Raw genomic sequence first — 23,461 nt, 5'->3', positions numbered from 1 at the left:
GCCACCTTCTTCCGATTGAGAAGGCCCGCGTGCGGCAACGTTCAGGCTGTCTCGCCGCAACGCGCGGTACCATGGAACGAATGGAACAAACAGAACTGATTTGGCACTAAACAACCGCCGAAAGAACTACGACCCAAGGAGCAGCAAGTCCATTCGTAGCTCGCCCTCCCGCTCAGAGCTTCGACTTGGTCTTCTCGCCCTTCATCAGCTCGTCCTCGCGCTTCTGCACTCCCGCGTACTTGGCGCGCACGGCGTCGACGCGCTTGAGCTCGGTGCGGCCGAGCTGGTCGAGGTGCACCTCGTCGGGACCCTGCACGGCGCAACAACCGAGGTCAGCGAGACGAGCAGAGTGAACCTGACGCAAAGGACGTACGTCGGCGTAGCGCAAAGTGCGGACTTGCGCCCAAAGCGCGGCGAGAGGAGTGTCCTCTGCGAGATGTGCGTGAGGATGGCATCAGCTGACGCGCGGAGCGGGAGCTACAGAAAGAGGACCGCGACGCACGCGAGATGCCCTCGGCGCCATGCAGCTGCATCGCACGGTCGATGACCGTGTTGACCACCGTCGGGACAAAGGCCTGCAGAGTTCAAGTTCAGCTCACCTGCGAGCCATTGCTAACGCACGGCGCAGCAGCAGCCATTCGACAGCCGCAGTAGCGACGCAGGACCAGAATGAAAGCACACCTTGGCCATGCCAATCTCCCTCAACGCGCCCTTGGCACGCTCGGGGTGCTGGTCGACGACGAGCGCCGCCGCCAAGACGAGGAGCCTCGCCTGGTCGATCGAGATCCTGCTCTCTGCGAGCTCCCTCACGACGGCGCCGTGCTCAAAGAGGCGCTTGCCGAACGTGCTCTTGCGCTCGTCGGTCGCGCGGAGGAGCGCGAGGTCGAGCGCGCGCGACGCGATGCCCAGCGAGCGCATGCAGTGGTGCAGCCGACCGGGGCCGAGGCGACCCTGGATGATCTCGAAGCCGCGGCCCCAGCCGAGGATGAGGTTCGAGGCGGGCACGCGCACGTTCTCGTAGATGACCTCGAAGTGGCCCTCGGGCGCGTCGTCGTAGCCGAACTGAGGGACGGGCGAGAGCGTGTCAGCTCAGCTGCGCTAGACAGAGCGTGCGCGCAGCGGAGCAGCTGCAGCCAATACATGGAGGGATAGACACGCACCACCTGCATAGGGCGAACGAGCTTGACGCCCGGAGTGTCGCTCGGAACGAGCACGATGCTCTGCTGCTTGTACTTGCTCGCCTTCGGGTCCCTGTGTATCTGACTGTCAGTCACCATTTCGCCTGCGAGAGCAAGAGTGCGTGAGAGCGAAGGGAGAATCCGACGTACGACTTGCCCATGACGAGGTGGATCTTGTTGCGAGGGTCGCCGGCGCCCGAGATCCACCACTTGTGCCCGTTGATGACGATCTCGTTCGTCTTCTCGTCGAGAACGATCGAGGTGCGGATGTTGGTCGCGCTGTGAGAAGGCGCCGAGAATAGGTGGACGGCAGATGGAGGGAGGTTGGGAAGGTCCACGGAAATAGTCAGCTTGATAGTCGCGATGGCTTGTTGAGCGGGTTGCCCGTGCATGGCTGGGAGCAGCAAGCAGCAATACGACGAAGGGAGAACATCCAACGCACTCAGAGCTCGCAATACCGTATTCGGTCATGGCGAAGCTGCTGCGGATCTTGCCCTCCATGAGCGGCTTGAGCCACTTTGCCTGCTGCTCCTTGTTGCCGTAGCGAGCGAGGACCTCTGTGCGCGGTGTTCGTCCAGTCGCGAGTCGTTGGGCAGGATGGCACGCGGGAGACCGCGTTCCAAAGGAAGGGAGGAGGACGCAAAGTGGGCGGGAAGAGGCGGGAAAGCGGAACAGAGCAGAAAGTAGCGTTCAAAAGTCAGTGTTGAATCCTGGCGCGAAGTCGCGACACGAAGAGCAGGAAGCAGCGAGCGCACCCATGTTGCCCGTGTCGGGTGCTGACGAGTTGGTCGCCTCGGGCGCGATGCGGATGGCGTGACCCATGACCTCTGCCATGACCGAGTACTCGAGGTTGGAGAGGCGGCCGCCGTGCTCGCCGTACTGGGCCTTGTTCATCCAGAGCTGCCACAGACCGCGCTGCTTGGCCTTGGCCTTGAGGTCCTCGATCACCTGCGGGTACTGCTTCCAGCGCTTGGCCGGGTCGGTCGACACCTGGGCGTGGAACAGCTTCTCGGCGGGGAGACACTCCTCCTGCGGATCGGCCCGGTCGCGGGTCAGCAAGTGAAGAGAGCGGAAGGTTGGCGACGGGGCGTCGCACCTCGACGAACTGGATGAGGGTGGCGAGGGTCTTCTTGGCATAGTCGCTGAAGTGCGGGAGGACAAAGGCCCAGGCGCTGCGAGATAGCGAGTGCGAGAACGAGGGTGAGTTTCGGCAAGAGAGGTGGGGAACAGACGAGGACGAGGAGATGCGAGGAGAAGGGAGCGCACGCCTGGCCGATGTAGGGTACGACGGGGTGCGAGTTGTCCATGGCAGTCTGTCTTGTTACGGTGCAGTAAGCTCTCGACAAGAGCGAGTCGCCGACTCGAGGCTTTCGCTCGTTTGCCCCGTGTCCGGCTCCGGCTCGCTCCCGTCGCCGACGCGGACAAAGCGCGCCACGAGCTCCAACTCTGCGCGCGCCGGCTACTGCAGCGCCAGTACTGCCGGTCGCTCTGCCCGCTGGCTGACCTCAGCCCACCGCCGCGACCGCACACCGTGGCCCCGCTGCGCCTCGGCTCGGCGCGCCTGCACGACGCCTGCACCGCCCTCGTTGCGCAACACCAGCGACGCACACTCGACCCGCCAGAGCACGATGCAGCGCACCATCTCGCCCTGAACCCGCTCGCGCACGGCTGGCACTGGGTCGTCGAGGGCCAGTCGAGGGTGCGGACTTCTGCTTGCTGTCATCCACGTCGCAGCCTCAAGCATGCTGACAAGCGTCGCGGGCTCACACAGTGGACTGCAGGCGTCGGCTGCCTGCGCAGAGACCCCGTCCGACGTTTCTACAACTCTGCTACCGCCTCATCCGATGATGCTACCCTTGACGACGTGACCTCGTTTGGCGGTGATGACGCTGTGGCAGACGAAGCTGCTGTGCTTGCTGAAGCCACCACAAACGGCAAGCGGGCGCCGTGCAGCGTGCACCTGTCGATCTGTTACTCGCCGACGTACGGCGTGCCCGTCCTCTGGCTCGAGGCGCACGCAACCTGTGCGTCCAGCTTTTCTACGTCCTTCCTCCTCGTGCAGGCGCTGACGCGAGTCGGACTCACTCGATCTGCTGAACGACAGCCGGCGCGCCGCTCTCGCTCGAAGAGCTGCTGTCGTCGACCACCTTTCACGCGAACACCGTGGTCCCCGACGCACGCCCAAGTGGGCCGTTCCTCTCGCAAGCGGACCACCCTGCGACGGGTCGGCCGAGCTGGTTCTTGCACCCGTGCGGAACCGAGGGCCTGGTGGAGGAGGTGCTGCAGGCGGATGCGGGACAAGGGAGCGAGGACGCGGAAGAGCACGAGCGCGACGTGCGGTGGCTCGCGAGCTGGCTCGCGGTGGTGGGCGGTGTTGTAGACTTGCGCGAATAGACTCGCTACGCGCTCCAGCACTCATCTGGAGAGCCATTCGACGGACCGACGCGACAGGTCGCGCCCAGCCGAGAGCGTGCCTCCGAGTTGGCGTCCTTTTGTCCGCTTTCGTCGCCAACGCTACTCGCCAGTAATTCCGCTCCACAGCCCCGAGAGTCTCTCCAGCCGGGCCGCGGGCAGAGTTGGGCCATGGCGGGCTCTGTCGGTGCTGCTGCGCCGCTCTTTGCCCACTCTGCGTCGTCGTCTCCGGCGAGCCCGAGTTTCCCGCACGCGCAGAGCACGATGCTCAACGGCCACGGGATCCCCCTGGGCGCACTCCGGCCGGGCACGAGCCTCGGGCACGCCCACCTCGCGTCGCCGCCCCAGTCGACCCTCGCTGCGTTCGCTCCCTCGCCCTCGTCGCCCTCGCTCCAGCTCGACTACGCCGCGCTGCCCGCCTGGGACGATGCTGCCGTCGCCCGCTGGCTCGCCGCCGCCCTCCCGACGCTCTCCCACGAGCCCTACGCCGACCTCTTCGCCGCCAACGACCTCCGCGGCGCCGTCCTCCTCGACGTCGACCAAGCCGCGCTCAAGGAGATGGGCATTCGCAGTGTCGGCGACCGCGTAAAGATCTGCGTCGCCGTACGCAGCCTCCGCACAAAGTACCTCGCCGCGACGGCGGTTGCCGCCGGAGGAGCCGGCGGAGGAGGAGGCGGTGCAGGGGGCCTGTCCCGACGGCCGAGCGCACTAGGGAGGATCGCACCCGGCGCTACAGCAGCGGGCGCGCCCGGTGCAGGCGGCGCGAGCCGGCCGACGAGTCCGCTCGTCCCGTCTTCTGCTTCCTTTTCCGCCTCTCCCGCCGCATTGCACCCGAACGCGCGCAGCGGGTCGCTCTCGTACTCTGCGCGCAACATCTCGGTCGGGAACCGCATCCCGCCGCCGCTTCACCTCGCGCAGTCGAACGCGATCCCGAGTCCGCTGCACCAGCGCAGCCCGCCGAGCCGCACGACGAGCCCGCGCAGCGCCGTGTACCCGCTTCCCTCTACGTCTTCGTCCGCGGCGTCTGCTCTGTCGAGCGCGCGGCAGGTCCCGCCGCCGCCCCTGCATCCCCCGCCAAGCAGCCGCATCCCGCACCCGCCCTCGTCCTCCACCTCTTCGCAGCCTCAGCCGTCGCCGACGGGCGCTCGATTCGCCGAGCACATCCACGCCCCTCCACCGCCCGCAGCGCAGCTCACGTCCTCGGCCTCGACCTCGTCCCTCTCGACGCGCGCGACAGGCGGGTCCGGCGCAGCGTACCCGCCGCAGGGCACGAGCGGGCACCGCAAAGCCTCGAGCTCTTCGCTCGCCTCGTCGCCCGTGCGGCAGACACATCATTACCAGCACCAGCATCACCACGCCCCGCAGCACCAGGCGCAGTCGCCGTATGCCGGGCATCCGTACGCCGCCGCTGCCGGGCCCTCTGGAGGCGCGAGCGGGCTGCTCCCGAGCGCGATGAGCGCCGTCGAGCACACCTCGCGCGTGCCCATGCCCGCACGCTCGCAGACGACGCCGGCCGGCCCGTCGTCCGGAGCGGCGGCGCTCGGCGCGCCGCTGAGCAACCTCGAGGTGATGCGCAAGGCCGTCAAGTTTACGTCGGCCGACGGCGTCACGAGTCGCGTGCTGGCCGTCGCCGATGCAAAGGACGGGAGGGAGGTGCTTGCGAGGGTCATGCGCAAGTTTGGCGGGAAGGAGGGAGAGGACGTGGATGGGTGGGGCGTGTGGGTCACTGAAGTGACGGGAGCAGGTACGCTCTTCCCCGGGCATTGTTCCTGGCTTGTTGAAACAAACGTGAAACTGATGCACTGACGGGCACAGCCCGACTCCTCACTGAGCACGAGCTGTACACGATCTGCCAGAACGCCTCTGCGCCCGAGCGGCAGCGCGGCCTCATCGTCCGACGGCACCACACGCTCCCTCCCTCGGCAGCCGCCGCCTCGCTCTCACTCTCGACCTCGCCGCCGGCCGTCTCGAGCTTCTCGCAGCCGGCGTCGCCAACGCCCGGCGCGACCTCGTCCTTCCCACTTTCCATCTCGGCGTCCGACCTTGCGCACAAGCGCGAGCGCAAGCTTCAGTGGGTCTTCGGCGAGTCGCACGCCGCTTCGGCCGATTCGTCTCGCCCCGGCGGGACCGTACCTTTCCCCACGACTTCTTCGTCCGCCGCCGCTGCCGTCTCGTCGCCGACGAGTCCGAACTACCTCGGCGTCGAAATTCCGCGTATGGGCATCGAGCCTGCCAGTCCGCCGACCTCGGGCGACGAGCGGAACGATAATGACCAGGTCCTTATCATTGGGCCTGCGTCATCGCAGAACGGTGGCGATGCAGCAGCCGCAGCCGCAGCGGCGCGCGGGGTGAAAACCAAGATGCACCGCGCGAGCACCGTCAGCGTCATGAGCGGACTCGAGGCGCCCGACTGGGCGCGCGACTACTACGGCGCGGGCGGCGAAGGGAGTGACTATGGCCTCGATCACCCTGACGAGGACGAGGGGCGCGTGGGCGCGAACGCGGTCTACAGCCCACCGCAGCGCACGAGCTCTCGGCGCGAGGTCGAGCAGCAGCAGCAGCTGTACTCGCCGCCGTCTCGCGAGGAGGCGGGCTTCTCGCCGCGCTCGACCTCTGCCGCGGCGATGCAGCACCCGCCTTCGACTCCGACGTCCTCTTCTATCGCCGCCGGGTCGACAACGTCTCCGGGAGGCGGCGGCTCGCGCGGACGGCACGCGTCGCTCCTGCCCGACTCTACGCGCAAGCTGCGCAACTTCTTCGGGCAGCGCCCGCCCTCCGAGCTCATCACAAACCACCTCACCGAGTTCTTCCCGCTCGGCCTGCGCGGCTCGGGCTCGAGCGCCGGGAGCGGCGGCGCTGCAGGCGGCGCAGCGGGCGGGGCCGCGTCGGGCGACGCAGCCAAGTCGGAGCGCCGGCTCCTGTCGAAGCAGGTGCGCGCGAGCATCCGCAAGAGCATGAGTGCCGCGGCGGGCGGCACGCTCGTCTATGGCTCGGGCGCGCTCAATGCCGCCGCGGCCGGCGTCGGGCGCAGATACTCAGCCGCAAGCGTCGCGAGCCGTGCGAGCCGCGCGAGCTCGTCTCGCGGCGCTGCAGGGCAGGTCGAGCCTCTGCCAGAGGGCAAAGGGGGCACGAGCTGGGAAAAGGACAAGGGCGGCGATGGCGCGTCCGTTAGCCGATTCAGCGTCTCGTCGAGCGGGTCTGGGCCGGAGCTCAATCTGCCTGCACCGACGGCGGATCCCGCACCGTCGATCAGGAGCAACCGCTCGCCGCGCAGCTCGAGCGGGTCGGTGCTGGACCCGCCGGACGAGGCCGAGGAGGAGGGAGGCGACGAGACGGCCGCCGAGCGCGCGCGCATCAGCGACTCGCCCGAATCGTCCATCATGGCGCACGCCTCGTCTTCGGCCTCGTCTTCGACCACCAACGACCCCGACCGGGCCGAGACCCGCTCCCTCGCATCCTCGCTCGCGCCGTCGTACCTCGACGCTCGGCCGCGCCGCCTATCGCGCCGCCTGTCGCGCCTCTCGGGCTCGTCGCGGCTGTCGGTCGGCGCGCAGAGCCTCTGGGAGCGCCGCAGCAAAGACTCGGACGCGGCGAGCATCATCACCGTCGACGAGGTGACGGCCGAGCTCGAGACGAGGCGCGCCAGCGGCGTCAGCTGGCGCGCGAGCATGTCGGGCGGCGGCGGCGGGCCGCACGACAGCGATGACGAGGGGCAGAGCGAAGTCGAGAGCGAGTTCGAGGACGACCTGAGCGACGAGGACCATTTCAGTGAGGAGGAGTCTGATGAGGACTACGAGGAGGAGCCGGGCACGGCCAAGCCGGAGAGTGCGTTCCCGTTCACGGCACTTTGCGAGCGAGGAGCCTCACTGACCAGCCTGCTTGCTCTGACAGCCAAGGGCATGAAGTGGATCAAGGGCGCCCTCATCGGCGCCGGCTCCTTCGGCTCCGTGTTCCTCGGCATGAACCCGATGACGGGCTCGCTTATGGCCGTCAAGCAAGTCGAGCTCCCGACGGGCAACTCGCACAACGAGGAGCGTAAGAAGGGCATGCTCGAGGCGCTCGAGCGCGAGATCGAGCTGCTCAAGGTCCTCCAGCACGACAGTGCGCACCGTTCCATTCTCGCTGTCGTCATGCTGTGCTGACTCTGTCTGCGCCAGACATAGTGCAATACCTCGACTCGTCGACGGACGACAAGCACCTCAACATTTTCCTCGAGTATGTGCCCGGCGGGTCCGTCGCGGCACTCCTCCAGAACTATGGCGCGTTCGAGGAGGCCCTCGTCAGCAAGTTCGTGCGGCAGATCCTCACCGGTCTCGACTACCTGCACGAGCGCGAGATCATCCATCGCGATATCAAGGGCGCCAACATCCTCGTCGACAACAAGGGAAACATCAAGATCAGCGACTTTGGCATCTCGAAGAAGGTCGAGGACAGTTCGTCGACGAGTAACTGCCCCTGCGTCCGGCCTGCTGCTGACGACTCTTTCCGCAGACCTGCTCACCGGCGCCAAGGTGCACCGCCCCTCGTTGCAAGGTTCGGTCTACTGGATGGCGCCCGAGGTCGTCAAGCAAACCGCCTACACGAGCAAAGCCGACATCTGGTCGCTCGGCTGCCTCGTCGTCGAGATGCTCACCGGCGCGCACCCGTGGGCCAACCTCACCCAGATGCAGGCCATCTTTCGGGTACGTTGCGTCCGCCCATGTCCCTCTCGCATTCACGCTGATCACGCTGGTGGATCCCAGATCGGCTCGTCAAGCCGTCCGACCGTTCCGGACGACATCTCGAACGACGCGGACGACTTCCTCGACCAGACCTTTGAGATCGAGCACATGGACCGCCCCTCCGCACGCGAGCTCCTGCAGCACGCCTTCATCCGTGACCCGGACGCCTGGATGGCGAGCCAGCAGACGCCCACACGCGCTACTTTCCTTCAGCAGGCGGGAGCAGCGGCTGATGCGGCATGATAGAAGGATGGATTGCATGTGGGGCAGCGTTGCTGGTCGACGCTGGTTCGGCGGGTGTTGGAGCTACTCCTTGCGAAGTGCGGTGCAGTCTGTTGCCATAGTACTGGTGGGTTCCTTCAATCGCAACGACGAGCCGCGAGAGGGATGTCAGCACCGGCATCTTCCCTGTCGATGGGGACTGTTCGAAAGGCTTGAAAGGAAGCGATGGCCACTGTATGCGTCTTGACGCATGCAACCGTTCAGCCTGATCGGCCAGTACCGCTAGGCGAACCAGGATGACGGAGCCATTGCGTCGGTCGGCCTTCTCAATCGGCGGGGACGCAAGCTCCGATGAGGAGGTCAAGGCGGGCTTCAGGAATCGCTTGACGTGCGAGATCAAGTTTCGGAAGGCAATCGACTGATCCACCGCGCTCGATTGCCCGCCGCGCTGCAGTTTGCCGCGACCCTTCTGCTCGCCCAGCGAACCGGCTTCACCTCGTCGATTCCCGGCATCCTCGTCGCAGATCCGTCAGATGGAAAGCTATACCTTGTGACCGCGTGCGCGACGTCAGAAACCGCTTGCGTGTCATCCGCAGCCCGCGAGTACAAAGAGGGGCGCGAGGGCGGTCTCCTCTCTCTCCTTTCCTTCACCGCTTCTCGCAAGCTTCAACGCACCCACAACCCCAACCACCCCCACCCAACCCAAATTATCAACATGGTGCGCTGCCTCGTCTGACTCGGCGCTGTGTCGAATTGAACTGACGCCTTCGTCTCCGTTGCCTCGCTTCCTTCTCCGTTTCCTTCCCGTCCCGATCGTCTCCTTCTCTGCCTCTCTGTCGTGTCGCTTCCTCCTCTACTTTCGCACAGTCTGACGGCGACGCCCGCAAGTCCTCCGAGCACGGCTTCGGCGGCAACCGCGAGTTTGCCTCCGAGATGGTGCGCTGCTCCTCCCGTTCTGCAGTTCCTCACGTCGCATGCAAGCACTGACGTGCGCGTCTCCTCTCTGCAGGGCAAGAAGGGTGGCGCCAGCCAGCCCGACGAGGTCTACAAGCCGTCTGAGCACGGCGGCCTCAAGAAGGACGGCACCGAGGACAAGCGCATGTCGTCGCAGCACGGCTTCGGCGCTGACCACGAGCGCGCTTCCGAGATGGTATGCACGCCTCGCTTCCCCCTTCCGCCGGCTCCCGCTCACTCTGCTCCTCTCTTCTCACAGGGCAAGCGCGGCGGTGCCAAGAACTCGACCGACGACGAGTAAATGCACTCACCTGTACACACAACGTCTTGTTGTAGTCACCGCTTTGTACCGAAACAAAGAAGCAGTTCTCTCCTACTTTCCCTCGTTCGTGGACTCGCTTCGCGCCGACGCTGTGTGGACGCGAATGCATTGCGTTGCCGTTGCCGCACAGCAAGAAAGAGATGAACGCTGCCGATCTTTCCATGTTTGCGGTGCACAGCGGAAGCTATGCGATGCGTTTGCGGGCTCCTACTGCCGTCGCGTATGATTCTAGTCCATGTCGTCCTCGTCTTCTTCGTCGCTCCACGCATGATCGTCGTCCTCCTCGTCAACGTCGTCCTCGTCCTCGTCCTCGTCCCAGTCCGTCATGACCTCGTCGTCGCTCTCCTCGTCGTCGCTGCCAGGCGGCATAAGGACGCACTCGATGCCCTTGGCGTGGCACCATACCTCGAAGCTCTCGACCTGCGGCTCGGTGAGGGCCGCGTCGTGCGCAATCTCGACGCGCCGGAGCGTGTCGACGTGCTGCTCGACAAACGCCTCGAGGTCGCGGTAGCTCACCGCGGGGCAGAAGCCGAACCCGAGCGTCGCGATCGGGCATGCTGCGAACGCCTCGAGGAAGAAGGCCGCCTCGTGCTGTGTCGCGATGACGAGCGTGTCGAGCCTGGGGAGGTCGAGCGCGCGCGCGGCCCACTTTTCGTTGTCGTCGTCGACATTCGTGTGCGGCGTGTTGTCAATGTCGAGGCACTCGAGCGTCTTGCCGAAGCGGTGTACGAGCGTGTGGAACGCCGGGAACGACAGGTTCTCGCACTCGCCGAGCGCGAGCACCTTGAGCGGCCACGGGAGGTCGAGCGCGGCGAAGTCGTCCGTGACAAAGTCGCAGCCATGGAGAGTGAAGGACTCGAGCTCGACGAGCTGCAGCAGCGCGCGGTAGAGCGCGTCGCGATTTGCCTGCGGGCCCGACGGAACGTAGCACTCGAGCTCGAGGCGCAAGAGCCTGGGGCACGCGGCGACGAGTGCTGCGACGTCTGCTTCTGTCGTGACGTTGTCGTCGTTGGCGAGAAAGGTGAGGTCGACGAGCTTGGCGCCGAGGTGCGTCTTGATCGCCTCGACAGCGTGGTCCGTGTCGTACACGATGTTGCGGTCCCCAAAGTCCTGTTCTTCGATCTGGTCGACCCAGTCGAGGCGTGTCTTTGGCAGCGCCTCACAGTCGATGCGAACAACGTTCGAGCACTGCCGCACGACCTCGGCCATGAGAAGGCTCCTCGTCCGGCGGTGGCGCACTTCGGAGCTCAGACCATCGCCCGAGACGCCGCCGTAGCGCTCAGCAGCGTCGACGATGGCGAGGCGCTGTCGTGGGATGGGGAGGAAGGGGTCCTCGGCGTCGTAGCCCGTGCCATACGGCTCGGCGCGCAACATGCGCCCGTCGGCTTGCCCAAATTCAAGCGAGCGGACATGGCGTGCATGGCGCGGGAGGATGGTGCGGATGCAGGCGAGGACGGACTCGTTGGAGCGGTTCTCGAAGTCGAGGCTCTGCGCGAGGAAGGCGAATGAGCTCCATGTAACGGAATCTACGCTTCAATACGAAGATGCGCACCCGCCACATGATCGGAAGCGCGAGTTCGCTGAACTCGCGGTTGACGAGAGTGAGCGCCTCGATGCCCGACGGTCGCAGCGCCTCGCTCAGGTCGGTGAGGTACGAGTCGCGCATGCGAGCGAGCGCTTCGGGGGTCGGGTTGCCGTCCGGGCCCAGCTCTGGCTCCTTGACATCCTTCCACGGATCGTCCTTAACACCCCTCGGCGGAGGATTTGAGCCAGAGGTGCCCAGGAGCCCGCTGCTGGTGAAGACACCGTCGGGATGGTCGTCCTCGTCGTCGTCTTCGTCGCCGTCTCCGTCCTCCCAATCGGCCTCAGCCTCTGCCCGATCTGCCTCGTCGACTTTCTCGACGATGAGCGCCTTGAGCTCTGGCGGGAGATTGCCGAGGCTGGCGAGCTTGCGCTGGTCGGAGGGGACGCTCGAGGTCGACGGTTCGGGCGGGCCGGCTTCGACCGGCGCTGCAGGTGTGGGGTGTGCGTCCGCCATGCCGAGCCAGCGCGGCTCGGGGCGCAGTCTGCGGAAGGGGCGAGGGGGCGACGTCGTGAGGGAAGGGAGCGGAGGCGAGAGGGAGCGCGAGCGAGTTTGCGCGCTGGCTGGATGGACAGCGCTGAGGGCACCTGCCTGTCTAGAGCACTGGGCGTAAGCGGCGCTGCTCTCGAGCGAGGTGCGGGCGTGCAGAGGTTGCTGGTGAAAGCCAAGCTGAAAAGGGGGGACCTTCGCGAGGGGACAGATCGTGGGAAGCCAGCCGTAGGCGCTGAGATTGCACACGTTCCTCTTACAAGACGCTGGTCACACTGGACAGGCCTGGTTCAGATCAGTGAAGCAAGCAGGCATTGGCGGGAAAAGGAGGAAGTCGTGCTGGCGGCCTCGTCTTACCCGAGCGGTTCCAAGTACAAGCTGCAGTGCGTCTGACTGCTGTATTTGTAGCTCTTGGTCTATGCTCATCCCTCCAGACGGGCGCGATGGTGCGAGAGTTGCGGGTCGTTCAACCTCCGCCTTCCGCGCGGCTTCGCTTCGACTCTTTGCTCTCTCCGCCCACCCGCGCCCTCCTTTGCTCCGCTCCAGACTGCACGAGACACACGCTACGAGCACCAGCAGAGCAGAGATGGCCACCCCGACCTTTGAGATCACCACCTCGTCGCCCGCCCCCTCGACCTCGAGCCTCGCCTCGTCCGCGTCGTCGTCGACCGCGTCCGCGCACAGCATCGAGCCCATGCACGTTGCCCCCGCCGAGCAGGCCCAGCTCCCGCACGGCACCGGCCCCACCGCCCAGGGCCACGCCGCCATGCTCGGCGCAAAGAGCTTCCTCCTCTCCAAGGTCGCGGGCGGGTCCGTCTCGTCCCTTCAGAACCTGCGCTGGTTTCAGAGGATGGACGCTTACTGATGCTCTGCTCTCTATCCCCTCCTCGCCCCGCTGCCAACCGGCTCGTGACGTTTGCCGGCTCTCCTTCGCTCTCGTCATTCAACATTTGCCTTCATCCATTCGCAATGCATCCCAATGACTCGTCCCACGCCCTCGACAACCCTCTGGGACAACCTCAATCGCAATCGCCCCGCCGGCACTATCTACTGCCATCTTCCGCTTGACCGCACTCAGCCAGTCGTTCCACTCGCCGACCGACCACATGGTCTCGCCCTGCACCAAGAAGCTCGCGCAAAGCAAGCAGCGCCACTTCAACAAGTACGCTCCCTTGACATGCGGATCAAGCCGCGGTCATGCGAGACTCGTGCTGACCTTCCTCTCACCTTCCCAGGGGCAAGCCTCTCTCGCTCTCGTCGTCCTTCCAGGCGTCCACACAGCCGCAGCAGAAGAAGTCGAGCCTCGGCCAGTCGTCGACGTTCGGCTCGGAGAACGCCTCGCCCTTCTGAGCGCCGTTCTCTCCTCTCTCAGCATCCGCCCTCCCCCTGCCCGTGTATCACTAGCCGCCGCGGGCCCTTCTCCGTCACCGTCCCATGCACCTTCCGGACGGCCGACAACGAGAAGACGGCATCAGCGCGCCACCCCACTTGCTCATCCAGCATCCACTGTCGTTACGCCCTCCCCTCTGGGTTTCTCCCTCTTTGCCTTTCGTCTCCTGTTCCCACATGTCGTTACAGCATCACGCCGTTCTGTTCGCTCGCATGCAATGCGTATGGCGCTCACCCTCTCTCTCGAGGCGGGAAATCAGGGCGACACAACAGCGTGCGCAGAGATTGGCTTCGAAAGGGTCGACGAGGCGGCCTCGGTGTCGCGATTCTCAACTGAGCAGCAAGTCAAAGCAAGCGATGCAAATGCGCAGACGCAACACACAGGAGGAACTACCAGAGAGACCGACAGACAGATAATGCGACCCGTGGCCTTCTCATCGCACGCACTCATTCCCTCTTTCGCGGCAAGCCCGGCCCACCCAGCCCAAGGGCGTTGTCCTCCATACCCTCGGCATAGCTGTTCCCCCTCAGCCTAGCCGCGCCCCGACTCCACGCCTCGGCGCGCCGCTCGTCGTCCTCGTCTTCGTCGACGACGCTCTCGAGCTCAAAGACGCTCCTCGGGCTCTCGGCGAGCCACACGCCCTCGCTCCCGCGCCTCCCCACCGCTCCCGCCGTGCCACTGCCCCTGCGCCCCGAGCTCGACGCGCCAAGCTCGACGTACCCCTTCCGGCTGTGGTGCCTGCACCTCCTCGCCGCGCGCCAAGCGACGAGACAGACTGCGCCCGCGCCGAGCGCCGCGAGGAGCTGCACCATCCTCCCGCTCTGCGCCGCGAGCCGCGCGCGCAGCCGGTCGGCGGCGGCCTGCTCCATGACGGCGCGGCCGAGGAGGGCATAGTGCCCGCCGGCGACGGGGCGGCTGAGGAACCCGACGCTCCACCCTTCTTGCGGCGTGATCGAGTCGCCAAAGACGGCGTTGCGCGACTGGCGCAGGTACGACGCGAGCGAGTGGAGGAAGAGCGTGCGCGAGGGCGAGCGCGACGGGAAGAGCGCAGAGGCCCACGCGAGCCAGTCGGTCTTGGCCCGCGTCGGGAAGCGCGAGTCGAGCGCTGGGCCGTAAGGTTCTGCGAGAGGCGCGGGAGAGCCCGAAGCGACAGATTGATGGTCAGGAGCGCAAGTTGGCGATATCGGAATGGGTCAGACTGCTGTCGTTGTCGTTGGCAAGGCGTGAGGGGGCGGACGCACCGGCATGCGTCGGGTAGAATTTGTCCAGCATGGTGTAGATCGAGTCCGGGAAGATGTTCAGCCCGAGGAGCTTGTCGAAGTAGAGATTGTACTGCGAGAAGAAGAGGGGCGAGGGTGAGCAATTGCAACAATCGAGCTCTCGGAGCTAATTTCGTCACAGGAGAAGCTCAGTCCACAAGCTCACATGCGTGACCCAGCTCGTCTGGTTATTGTACGTGCCGAGAAGGTGCGTGCCGTCCTTGGCGAGAGCAAGCTCGAGGAACTTATCTCGGAAGCGCGTTGACACATCCTGTGTGTGACATGTGGATCAGCTTGGCTGACGATCTCGTGGGCGGTTGACGAGATGAGCGAGCACGAGGACGGTGGACTGACGAGGTAGTGCTGCCGGTCGTCGGTGTGGCCAAGGTCTCCGGCAATCTCGCTCATTGAGCGCAAGCCTGCGATGGCCTTGACAACCTGTAAATTTGAGTGTGAGCAGACAAAACGAGAAGCCCGAGAGGCGGGCGGCCGTACGAGTGAAGTCTGATTAGGGGCAGACCCGAAGACTGCGTCGAGAGGAACGTCAGCTGTGCACTGACGAGCGACGAGGTGTGCGAGGGCATACAATCGTCCGTTGTTCCTGCGTGAGGCGCAGAGGTGGAGTCAGCACCACGCAATATCTGGCAGAGCGGCGGGAAGAACGGCTGCAGCTGCCTTTATCCATTGAGTGCACTCACGCTGATCGCCGGGATACAATCCGTTCTCCTCAAGGTATCCGGCCCACTTCTTGAGCAAATCGTACCGATCGCGCGCCTGGCTCCTCGCCATCCTCGCCGCCTCCCTGCGGTGGTCCCTCCCGATCCCGACCTCGGCCTCCCACCCAACCCGGCTCCTCCGTGCCGTCGAGCCCGAGCGCTTCTCCTCGGCCCAGTCGGACGCCGAGTCCCACAGGTGCTGCAGCCGTTGATGCACCGACAGCGGCGCCGTCGACGGCTCGGCAACGCGCATGCCCGCGAGCGCCATGCAGAGCATGTTGCCCGCCTCTTCGATCGGCAAGCCCGGGTACAGGAAGTCGTCGTGCCCCGTCGCGTTCGGGTAGTGGTCGCCCAGGTCGTGTGTGGGCGGGACGGGCGTATACAGCCCAGTGGCCATGTAGCGATAGATCGGCTCGGCGAGGAGAGGGAGCATTGTTGGCGCTGCGTAAAGGAGGAACGGAAGGAAGGGAGCGATGACATCCTGCGAGCGTTTGTCATGAGAAGATGCGAAGAAAGGAAAGAGCCAGAATCGGGGAGCGCACGATCGTTTGGACGTTGCCATTCGAGCTGATTTCTTTCAGCATGACTGCGTCAAAGGTGTGCGTCAGTATGATGACTAAGTGACGGTCGCGCAAGCTGCAGGGTGAAGATGCACCGACAGCAGGAATCGGTTCGCCCGTGACCGGGCTCCACGCGACCAGCCCGTCACTGGCCCGACCACCCTCCTGCGACTGATCCCACCCTCCCTCTAGCGCCATGAAGACTTGCCGCGTACTGACGCTGACGACATTGCCATACTCGTGCGACTCGACCTCGCGCGCGTCGGCATAGAGCTTGGCGTTGAATTCGTTGCTGAGCCTGCGCGCCGTCTCAAAGTCTTTCATGACGAACGAGACGAGCTGCTTCGGGTCGGAGAACGTCGACGCCCACAGCGGACGCAGCGGCTCGTTCAGCGGTGCGTCCGGCACCCCCGTCCGGATCTGCACGATCGGGTCGCGTACGTGCCCGAGCGCGACGACGGCTTCGCGATGCGCGGTAAACGTCTCGGCGCCGACGCGCCCGAAGGCATGCGCGAGCGCAAAGACGGGCTCGTCGAGGATGAGCGAGGCGTTGCGCGCCGACCGGGTGCGCGTCGGGCGGAAGGTCGAGTTCGTGTGACTCGCGAGCGAGCCCGACTTGGCGAACTCGCGGCGCGTCAACATTGCGTCGTCGCCGGCGGCAAAGGTCGTCTCGACGGGCGAGCCGGGCGCTGCCTGCGCGGCGTACCACAGCTCGCCGTGAAGGATGCGGTCAGTCGGGACCCAGTCCTTTGAAAAGAGGTCCTCGTGCCACTCCTCCTCGAACACGCGCTGGTTTTGCAGCGCGGCGCGCGCACCAACCCAGTCGCGCCCGCGCGACGGCTCAAACCCCTCCCACTCGAGCTCCTCGTCCTCGGCGTCGGCGAGCCAGAGCCCGTTGACCTCGCTGTATACCTCGACGTCGTGCGGCTGACCATCGAGCGACTCGACGGTGAGGTGCAGGTACGAGAAGGGGATCGACTGGCGAAAGACGTCGGCGGGAGTGACGGGCGAGAGGAAAGAAGCGCGCAGCGCGACGGTCGGCGGGAGGTTGGTCAGGGTGAAGCTCGATTCGGCCGTGCTGTGATGGAAAGAGGCGTTCCGCGCGGCGGGCCCTGCGAGTGCGGCGGATTTCAGCTAACACTGAAGGCAGGACGAAGAAGAGTGGGACGCACACTCTGTCAGGTTGCCCATCCAGTTCCATGTTTCTCCGTCGACTCGCATCAGCCCCTTCCAGCCAAGCGGCACCGTCGTCCAGACTGTCTCGCGCGGGTCGTGGAGCAGGGTCAGCGCGAAGTGGGGAAGAGCGGGAGAGGAGAACCGACAATGCGGGTCCATCGTCGCGAGGTTCTTGTCCTCCCGGCCGGTGAGGTATGCACCGAGGTACGGCCCTCGCACGGCCAGCGGAACGACCTGCACAGACAAAGGTCAGCTCGCTCAATCCCCGTGAGAACCGGGAAGCGGAGCGAGGATGCACGATCGGAGTGTAGTCAGTCTCATCCAGCTGCGGTCCAGCGCGTGCAGAGGCTGCACAGAGCGCGAGCGCGCCCAGCAGCTGCAGCAGCCGCATCGCGGGCGGTGAGCGGCGCACAGAGAGGACGAGGAGCCGGCACGCGACGCGACGAGACACGATCACTCAGAAGCCACAGCAGCCCGTTGCTGAGGCTCACTGACCGGTAGCAGCTCTCTCGCGACCTCTATAGCAGTGCTGAAGCCGTTACGAGGCCGCGGCGTTGCGGATGCGAGTTGCGTCTCAGGCTATCATTCTCCTGAGAGAGCTCTCCGGTTCCCAATCGCCATTGCGGTCAGCGAGAAACGCTCTACCTGAAGAATCTACTTAGGGGAAACGCGAGGGGGATCGTCTGGTCGGAAAGGCGGCCCGGTCGAGCTCTTCTGCGCCGGTTTCAACGCGAAAGTCGGCTCAGAGCGCGGGCCAGAAGCGCTGCTCGAGGTACAGCGTGTACTTGAACATCTGCAGAAGGGATGCGTGAGCATCTTATACAACAGTATTCGCGCGTTGAGGCAGAGAGCTCGTGTGAGGGGCGACGCACCTCTTCCGCCCTGATCCACTCCTCCGTCCCTTCCTGCAGGTTCAACCCCTCGACCGCCTCCTCGCATCTTTTGACGAACTCGGCGAACTCGTCGTTGGTCCAGTTGTCAATAAGCTCGGCAAGCGCGGCAGAGGTGCGCTCGTCGGTCGTGCGCGGATCGGTGGGCTTGTGCGAGGCTGCAAAGATCCAGGCTTGGTTGTAGAGCTGGCATTGCCAGCATCAAAGCATCAGCTTGTTCTGACTGGCCCTGGGCTGTTCCATAGACTGCTGGGCCGTGCACGCAGGCAACGCTTCGGCAGTCGCGCGACAGCCTTCTCAGGCATACCAGCTGTCGGGTGACAGGGCGCAACGCACCTTCTCCATGGCCCACAGCAGTACCAATCCCTCCTCCATCCCACCTCCGTTGCGGCCCGCTTCCGCCCCGGTCGCAATCAGCAAATTGACGTAGGCCCTCGTCTCGGTGCGCATCAGCGATCCCTCGAGCCGGCCCGCCCCGCCCGCTGCGGCTGTCGGGCGCGTCGCGAGGTCGAGACCGAAGCGCGGCGAGAGCGAGTCGAAGAAACCGACTTCGCGGTGGATGTTGGACAGGGCGTACGAGAGGAGCGAGAGGGTCGATTGCGAGGCGGTCTGATGCGCCGGAGAAGATAGCGGGAGGGCGGAGATGAGGGATGCTGCGAGACCGGAGCTTTCAGCGCCAGTACTGAGCTTGCAGTTGCACGATAGGAAGCGGACCGATGAATTTGGGGTCTGACGGAGTCAAGGAGGGGACAAATTAGCTTGCTTCGTCAACTTTCGGTAGGCGGAGCCGCTCGACCGTCATCCAGATGACCGAAGTTGGTGCGCAGGCTCGCAGAGAAAGAGGGACCTACAGCCGTGAAGGGCGTACATGCGGTCCTGCGTGAGCCACTCGCTCAACTTGGCGCTTGACAGCTCATGCTTGCCCGCAGCAGCGAGGAACGGGTGCTGCGTCGCTATGCGGATCTCGTCCGCCTGTGTACGATGGAGACGAGGCCAAGCGAAGGACACGGTGGGGCGGGACAAAGCGAGTGAGCCGATTGAGGCACGATGAGGAAGCAGAGGAAGCAGGACAGACGTAGCGGGTTAGCATGGTCTCGCAGAATGAAGGCATGTCGAGCTGCCTTGCGTATGATCAAGCTGTAGGAAGGTCAAGAAGACGAGCAAGACGGAGGACACGGACGATGCGGTGCCCAGACTGCCGGAAAGAGTTCCCGTTCGTCCTCTTTTGCCAGAGAAGCAGGGTGAATCGGCGCAAAGAGTGCTTTTCGACTGCTCACACCTCTCAGATCTCGCTCTGGTGTGATGTGTCTGAGTTTCTCTCATCGCTCTCTGGCGGTTCGGCGGGGCTGCGATTCTCTCGCTTCCGCTGCTCGCCTCGCTCGAGAGCTGTGCCAGTTCGCACTCGCACGTGAGTCTGCACGGTCTGCACAGTCGCTGGACAGTCGGATGGGCTGTCCGCTCCGACGCGGGCCGTGGTCGCGAGACCCTGCGGCTTGCCTCGCCGACTGATCGGGATCGCGCATGCACCGCGCACACACCGCTCGCCGGGACTAGCAGCGCACGAGCGGCTGCTCAGAGACTGCGCACGCCGCTGAGGCAGGCGGACAGGCGAGACAAGCGATCAGGACGATTCGTGGCTGACCTTCGCCGACCTCATTCCGTCCGGCAACAGCTTGGTCCACTTGCTGCCTCTCCCAGACTCTTTCACATCGTGCGTCCTACCCGCATTTCGCGCGCTATGGCTCCAGCTAACCCGCTCCAGCCGGCAGTCGCCTATCTCTCCTCCCGACATGACCACTCCTTCCGGCAAGCTTATCGGCCCCAAGCAGCGCAAGGTCGCCCTGCTCGGGTCCCGCTCTGTCGGTGCGTACATTCTCACGCATGACGGCGGCGACATCTCGTACTGGTGATCTCGGGGAAATGGGCCGGCCTTCAGGCGGACTTACCGGGCGCGGGAATGTCCTTCGCGCGAGGCAATGTGCGGGTCGTCCGGGCTAGGCAGCAGGGAATCAAAGGAGCGACCGAACCATAGCTGGGAGTAGGGCATGTCTCGGGTGAACGGCACTGACACTCTCGCCACGGCTCCTGCAGGCAAGTCGTCCTTGACGGTCCAGTTTGTCGACCAGCACTTTGTCGAGTCGTACTACCCTACGATTGAGAATACATTCACCAAGCACGTCAAGTACAAGGGGCAGGACTACCAGCTCGACATCATCGACACGGCGGGACAGGTCAGTTGACGCTGTCCACCTCATTCTTCTCCCTCATTCTCCTCCCTTACTCACTCGCGCTCCGCTCATTTTCAGGACGAGTTCTCGATCCTGTCATCGCGCCACGCCGTCGGCCTGCACGGCTGGGTCCTTGTCTACTCTGTCTCGTCGCGCTCGTCGTTCGAGATGTGCTCCGTCATCCGCGACAAGATCCTGGGCTACACGGGGCGCGAAAACGTCCCCATGGTGCTCGTCGGCAACAAGTCCGACTTGGCGGTGCAGAGGTGCGTTCTCCATACCGGCCGGCCCTCACCGTGGTGTCACCTCGATCGCGCGTGAGCTGATTGTACGGCATCCTCACGCACAGGCAAGTGACGCGCGAGGAAGGTGCCGCGCTCGCCGCGTCGTGGGGTAACACGGCCTTCACCGAGACGTCGGCACGAACGAACGAGAACGTCTCGCGCCTGTTCGAGCTCGTCGTCGCCCAGATCGAGCGCGACCTCAACCCCGAGCCCGAGCAGCCCGAGAAGAGCGGGTGCGCCGTCATGTGAGGGCCCGAGGAGTGGCATTGCTGCTGGACTCGGGCGGCTGTGAAGCGGTGGGTGGCGTGTGAAGGGTCGGATGGTCGTGCTGGGTTCCCCTTTGTTCGCTCGTTCGCTTTCTGTTTTACCCTGTGTGTTTCGATAGAGCTCTTTCTTTCCCTACGGTTGCGCCTCCCACTAGTCCTGCCGACCCCGTGTATCTCTGTTCGGTTCTCCTGAATGCGCGGCTCAGGGGAGGCAATCGCACATTCGCCGCGGCCTCTTCCCCACTTCCGGCTCGCCCTCCGCGCCGCGCCTGATCCCGACTCGCCGCTCTTGCGGGCACCTAAGCAAGGCTGGCTCGTCTGCTGCACCGCTCTCGCTGTCTCTCGTCTCTTGCTCGTACGCCCGCCATGCCTTTCCAGCACTCGCTCCACCTGCACGATGCTCTCTCCGACCTCGAGGTGCCCTTCAACCGCTTCCCTTCGCGCCGCTCAGTCGTCTACGGTGCGTCTACACAGCGTTGACACTGCCACGATCCGAGTGCTCACCTCGGAGAATCGAGCACACAGGGACGAAGGGCATGGTTGCGTGCTCGCAACCGCTCGCAGCGGAGGCAGGGCTAGAGATCCTGCGCAAGGGAGGAAACGCCGCCGATGCAGGTGCGTCTCGTCCGCAGCTTCGCGTCGAGACGATGCTGATAGCTCGCACACGCAGCCGTCGCCGTGTCCGCCGCGCTCAACCTCACGGAACCCGGGTCGTGCGGCATCGGCGGCGACGGCTTCTGTCTCTTCTTCGACGCAAAGACAAAGCACGTCTCGGCGCTGAACGGATCTGGACGTGCGCCTGCAGCCTTGACGCTCGACAAGTGCCGCGAGTTGGGAATCAAGGGGCGCGAGATCCCCATGCTCGACATCAACGCCGCTACCGTGCCGGGTTGCGCTGCTTTGTGGTGCGACACGCTCGAGAAGCTCGGGAGCGGAAAAGTCAGCATGGCGGATGTGCTGGACCCGGCCATCCGGATGGCAGAGGCGGGGTAACGTTCAGCTCTTCCCGTCATTGCCAGGCGGCTATCTGACTGCTTCGACTGTTACAGCGTTCCCATCTCGGAGATCTCGTCGTACGGCTGGATCAAGGCGCAGCATCTGTTCAAGCGCTGCTCGCCCAACTATCGCGAGCTGCTCATCACCGACCCAGAGACGGGCGACGTGCATGCGCCACGACCGGGCGAAATCTTCAAGAACCCGACCTTGGCGAGGACCTTCCGTGCGGTCGCGGAGAAGGGGAAAGCCGGGTTTTACGAGGGCCGCATTGCACAGGCGATTGTCGATCGTACGTGGCGATTCGATTGACCTTCTCACGCAGTGTCGCCCCCGCTAATCTCCTTGAGCTTTTGCCCCTTGCTCTACCAACCGCTACTTCCGCAGTCGTGCAAGCTCGAGGTGGAGTCATGACCCTCGAAGACCTCAAGCAGCACATGACGACGCCCGTCGAGCCCATCTCGGTCAACTATGGCGGCGAGAACGGCTTCACGCTGCATGAAACTCCACCAAACGGGCAGGGCTTGACGGCGCTCATTGCGCTCGGTATCCTCGAGGCAATGCAGGAGCAAGGCAAGGTTGACCTGAGCAAGACGGAGCACCTCTCCGCCGAATGGCTTCATGCACTCATGTGCGTTCCCCGGCTTCTGCCTTCTGCGGCTGAACAACCGCTGACTCATGCGCGGTTGTATGCCCTACTTCCGCAGTTCCGCCATCCGACTTGCCTTTGCCGACACTCGGGCGTATGTGGCCGACCCGGAGCACGTGAATGTTCCTGTCGAGCAGCTGCTGTCGAAGGCGAGCCCTTCCCAGCGAGCGCGCTCTATCAGCTTGCGCTGACCATTTTGAGAACGCAGGAGTATCTGTCCAAGCGTGCCGAGCTGTTCGACCCGAGCAAGTCCAGCCCGGTCATCAACAAGGGCACCCCCATCTCGTCCTCCGATACTGTGCTGTTTGAGGTTGTGGACGAAGCTGGGAACGGCTGCTCGTACATCCAGTCGAATTGTGCGCGGCTCATCAGCTCCCCCGCTTCACCCGCTGACCGTTGTCTTGACTCGCAGATGCTGGCTTCGGCACGCATGCCATTCCTGAGGGCACCGGTTTCAGCCTGCAGAACCGCGGCAACAACTTCACGCTTGAGGAGGGCCACCCGAACTGCATCGCGGCAAACAAGCGGCCGTACCACACCATCATCCCGGCGCTAGTCACCCGCGGCGACAAGAAGGGCGGCGACCTGTTCATGGGTACGATCAATCCTGCTGTTCCGGTCTCCAGCTACTCGGTACTGATCTTGCTCTCGAATGCGCAGTCTACGGCGTGATGGGTGCCTTCATGCAGCCGCAAGGACACGTTCAAGTCCTCCTCAACATGCTCCACCACAACCTCAACCCGCAGCAAGCGCTCGACGCGCCGCGTTTCTGCATCTCGGCCGACGTACCGCAAAATCCGGAGCACGAGGGCGATATCGGCACGACGGTGTATCTCGAGGAAGGGATCGAGCCGGCCGTGGTCGACGAGCTGAGGCGGATGGGGCACGACGTCGAGCTGTTGACGGGGCACGAGCGGGCCATGTTTGGCCGAGGTCAGGTGCGTCGGTCCCATTATCATCCTCGGCTGACGGGACATAGACTGACAACCTCTGTCCATGCTTTTGCAGGTGATTCAAAAGCTGCCGTCTGGCGCGTGGGCCGGAGGCTCTGACCAGCGGGGAGACGGGCACGCGGTGCCGCAGATCTAGACGAAGAGACGGATAGGAAGCTGGATGAAAACGAGGTCAAAGTGCCCCTATCCACAGACGCGCATCAGACGAGCCTTCCCT

The 23,461-nt window shown here is 64.6% G+C and overlaps 9 protein-coding genes across 9 annotated transcripts; 5 read left to right on the top strand and 4 right to left on the bottom strand.

The window, feature by feature from the left end:
* Positions 1-172: 172 nt before the first annotated feature.
* On the bottom strand, positions 173-2,485 carry JCM10292_003099 (uncharacterized protein; the record flags this gene model as incomplete). Its single annotated transcript, XM_076646823.1, has 10 exons — positions 173-310; positions 374-429; positions 503-575; positions 682-1,062; positions 1,161-1,251; positions 1,329-1,457; positions 1,621-1,735; positions 1,934-2,207; positions 2,275-2,350; positions 2,445-2,485. 10 exons carry the CDS (start codon positions 2,483-2,485, stop codon positions 173-175), a joined length of 1,374 nt encoding a protein of 457 aa, XP_076507584.1.
* A 1,276-nt stretch (positions 2,486-3,761) lies between these two features.
* JCM10292_003098 (uncharacterized protein) lies at positions 3,762-8,554 on the top strand (the record flags this gene model as incomplete). Its single annotated transcript, XM_076646822.1, has 6 exons — positions 3,762-5,334; positions 5,406-7,415; positions 7,482-7,691; positions 7,748-8,023; positions 8,082-8,272; positions 8,333-8,554. 6 exons carry the CDS (start codon positions 3,762-3,764, stop codon positions 8,552-8,554), a joined length of 4,482 nt encoding a protein of 1,493 aa, XP_076507583.1.
* A 694-nt stretch (positions 8,555-9,248) lies between these two features.
* On the top strand, positions 9,249-9,788 carry JCM10292_003097 (uncharacterized protein; the record flags this gene model as incomplete). The annotated part of the gene is made up of 4 exons (XM_076646821.1): positions 9,249-9,251; positions 9,401-9,469; positions 9,543-9,683; positions 9,747-9,788. The coding sequence occupies 4 exons, from the start codon at positions 9,249-9,251 to the stop codon at positions 9,786-9,788; spliced, it is 255 nt and encodes an 84-aa protein (XP_076507582.1).
* A 249-nt stretch (positions 9,789-10,037) lies between these two features.
* On the bottom strand, positions 10,038-11,847 carry JCM10292_003096 (uncharacterized protein; the record flags this gene model as incomplete). The annotated part of the gene is made up of 2 exons (XM_076646820.1): positions 10,038-11,297; positions 11,362-11,847. 2 exons carry the CDS (start codon positions 11,845-11,847, stop codon positions 10,038-10,040), a joined length of 1,746 nt encoding a protein of 581 aa, XP_076507581.1.
* Positions 11,848-12,466: 619 nt separating this feature from the next.
* SPO12 (Spo12p) lies at positions 12,467-13,230 on the top strand (the record flags this gene model as incomplete). Its single annotated transcript, XM_076646819.1, has 3 exons — positions 12,467-12,690; positions 12,959-13,042; positions 13,116-13,230. The coding sequence occupies 3 exons, from the start codon at positions 12,467-12,469 to the stop codon at positions 13,228-13,230; spliced, it is 423 nt and encodes a 140-aa protein (XP_076507580.1).
* A 486-nt stretch (positions 13,231-13,716) lies between these two features.
* Positions 13,717-17,372, bottom strand: JCM10292_003094 (uncharacterized protein; the record flags this gene model as incomplete). Its single annotated transcript, XM_076646818.1, has 12 exons — positions 13,717-14,390; positions 14,512-14,602; positions 14,696-14,800; positions 14,884-14,967; positions 15,025-15,056; positions 15,116-15,130; positions 15,228-15,726; positions 15,788-15,831; positions 15,901-16,917; positions 16,978-17,061; positions 17,128-17,215; positions 17,280-17,372. 12 exons carry the CDS (start codon positions 17,370-17,372, stop codon positions 13,717-13,719), a joined length of 2,826 nt encoding a protein of 941 aa, XP_076507579.1.
* A 351-nt stretch (positions 17,373-17,723) lies between these two features.
* JCM10292_003093 (uncharacterized protein) lies at positions 17,724-18,982 on the bottom strand (the record flags this gene model as incomplete). The annotated part of the gene is made up of 5 exons (XM_076646817.1): positions 17,724-17,774; positions 17,854-18,057; positions 18,208-18,524; positions 18,723-18,843; positions 18,947-18,982. The coding sequence occupies 5 exons, from the start codon at positions 18,980-18,982 to the stop codon at positions 17,724-17,726; spliced, it is 729 nt and encodes a 242-aa protein (XP_076507578.1).
* A 679-nt stretch (positions 18,983-19,661) lies between these two features.
* Positions 19,662-20,632, top strand: RHB1 (putative GTPase RHB1; the record flags this gene model as incomplete). Its single annotated transcript, XM_076646816.1, has 4 exons — positions 19,662-19,734; positions 19,963-20,102; positions 20,178-20,365; positions 20,449-20,632. 4 exons carry the CDS (start codon positions 19,662-19,664, stop codon positions 20,630-20,632), a joined length of 585 nt encoding a protein of 194 aa, XP_076507577.1.
* Positions 20,633-21,015: 383 nt separating this feature from the next.
* Positions 21,016-23,380, top strand: JCM10292_003091 (gamma-glutamyltransferase family protein; the record flags this gene model as incomplete). The annotated part of the gene is made up of 10 exons (XM_076646815.1): positions 21,016-21,109; positions 21,175-21,264; positions 21,320-21,638; positions 21,699-21,934; positions 22,030-22,273; positions 22,350-22,440; positions 22,500-22,647; positions 22,704-22,886; positions 22,952-23,229; positions 23,300-23,380. The coding sequence occupies 10 exons, from the start codon at positions 21,016-21,018 to the stop codon at positions 23,378-23,380; spliced, it is 1,764 nt and encodes a 587-aa protein (XP_076507576.1).
* Positions 23,381-23,461: the final 81 nt, after the last annotated feature.

The sequence above is a fragment of the Rhodotorula paludigena genome, assembly GCF_050403205.1.
Source record: "Rhodotorula paludigena JCM10292 DNA, Rt_paludigena_JCM10292v1_ctg6, whole genome shotgun sequence".
NCBI lineage: Eukaryota > Fungi > Basidiomycota > Microbotryomycetes > Sporidiobolales > Sporidiobolaceae > Rhodotorula > Rhodotorula paludigena.
The sequence above is the reverse complement of the archived record's forward strand: the minus strand, read 5'-3'. Positions and strand labels throughout refer to the sequence as shown.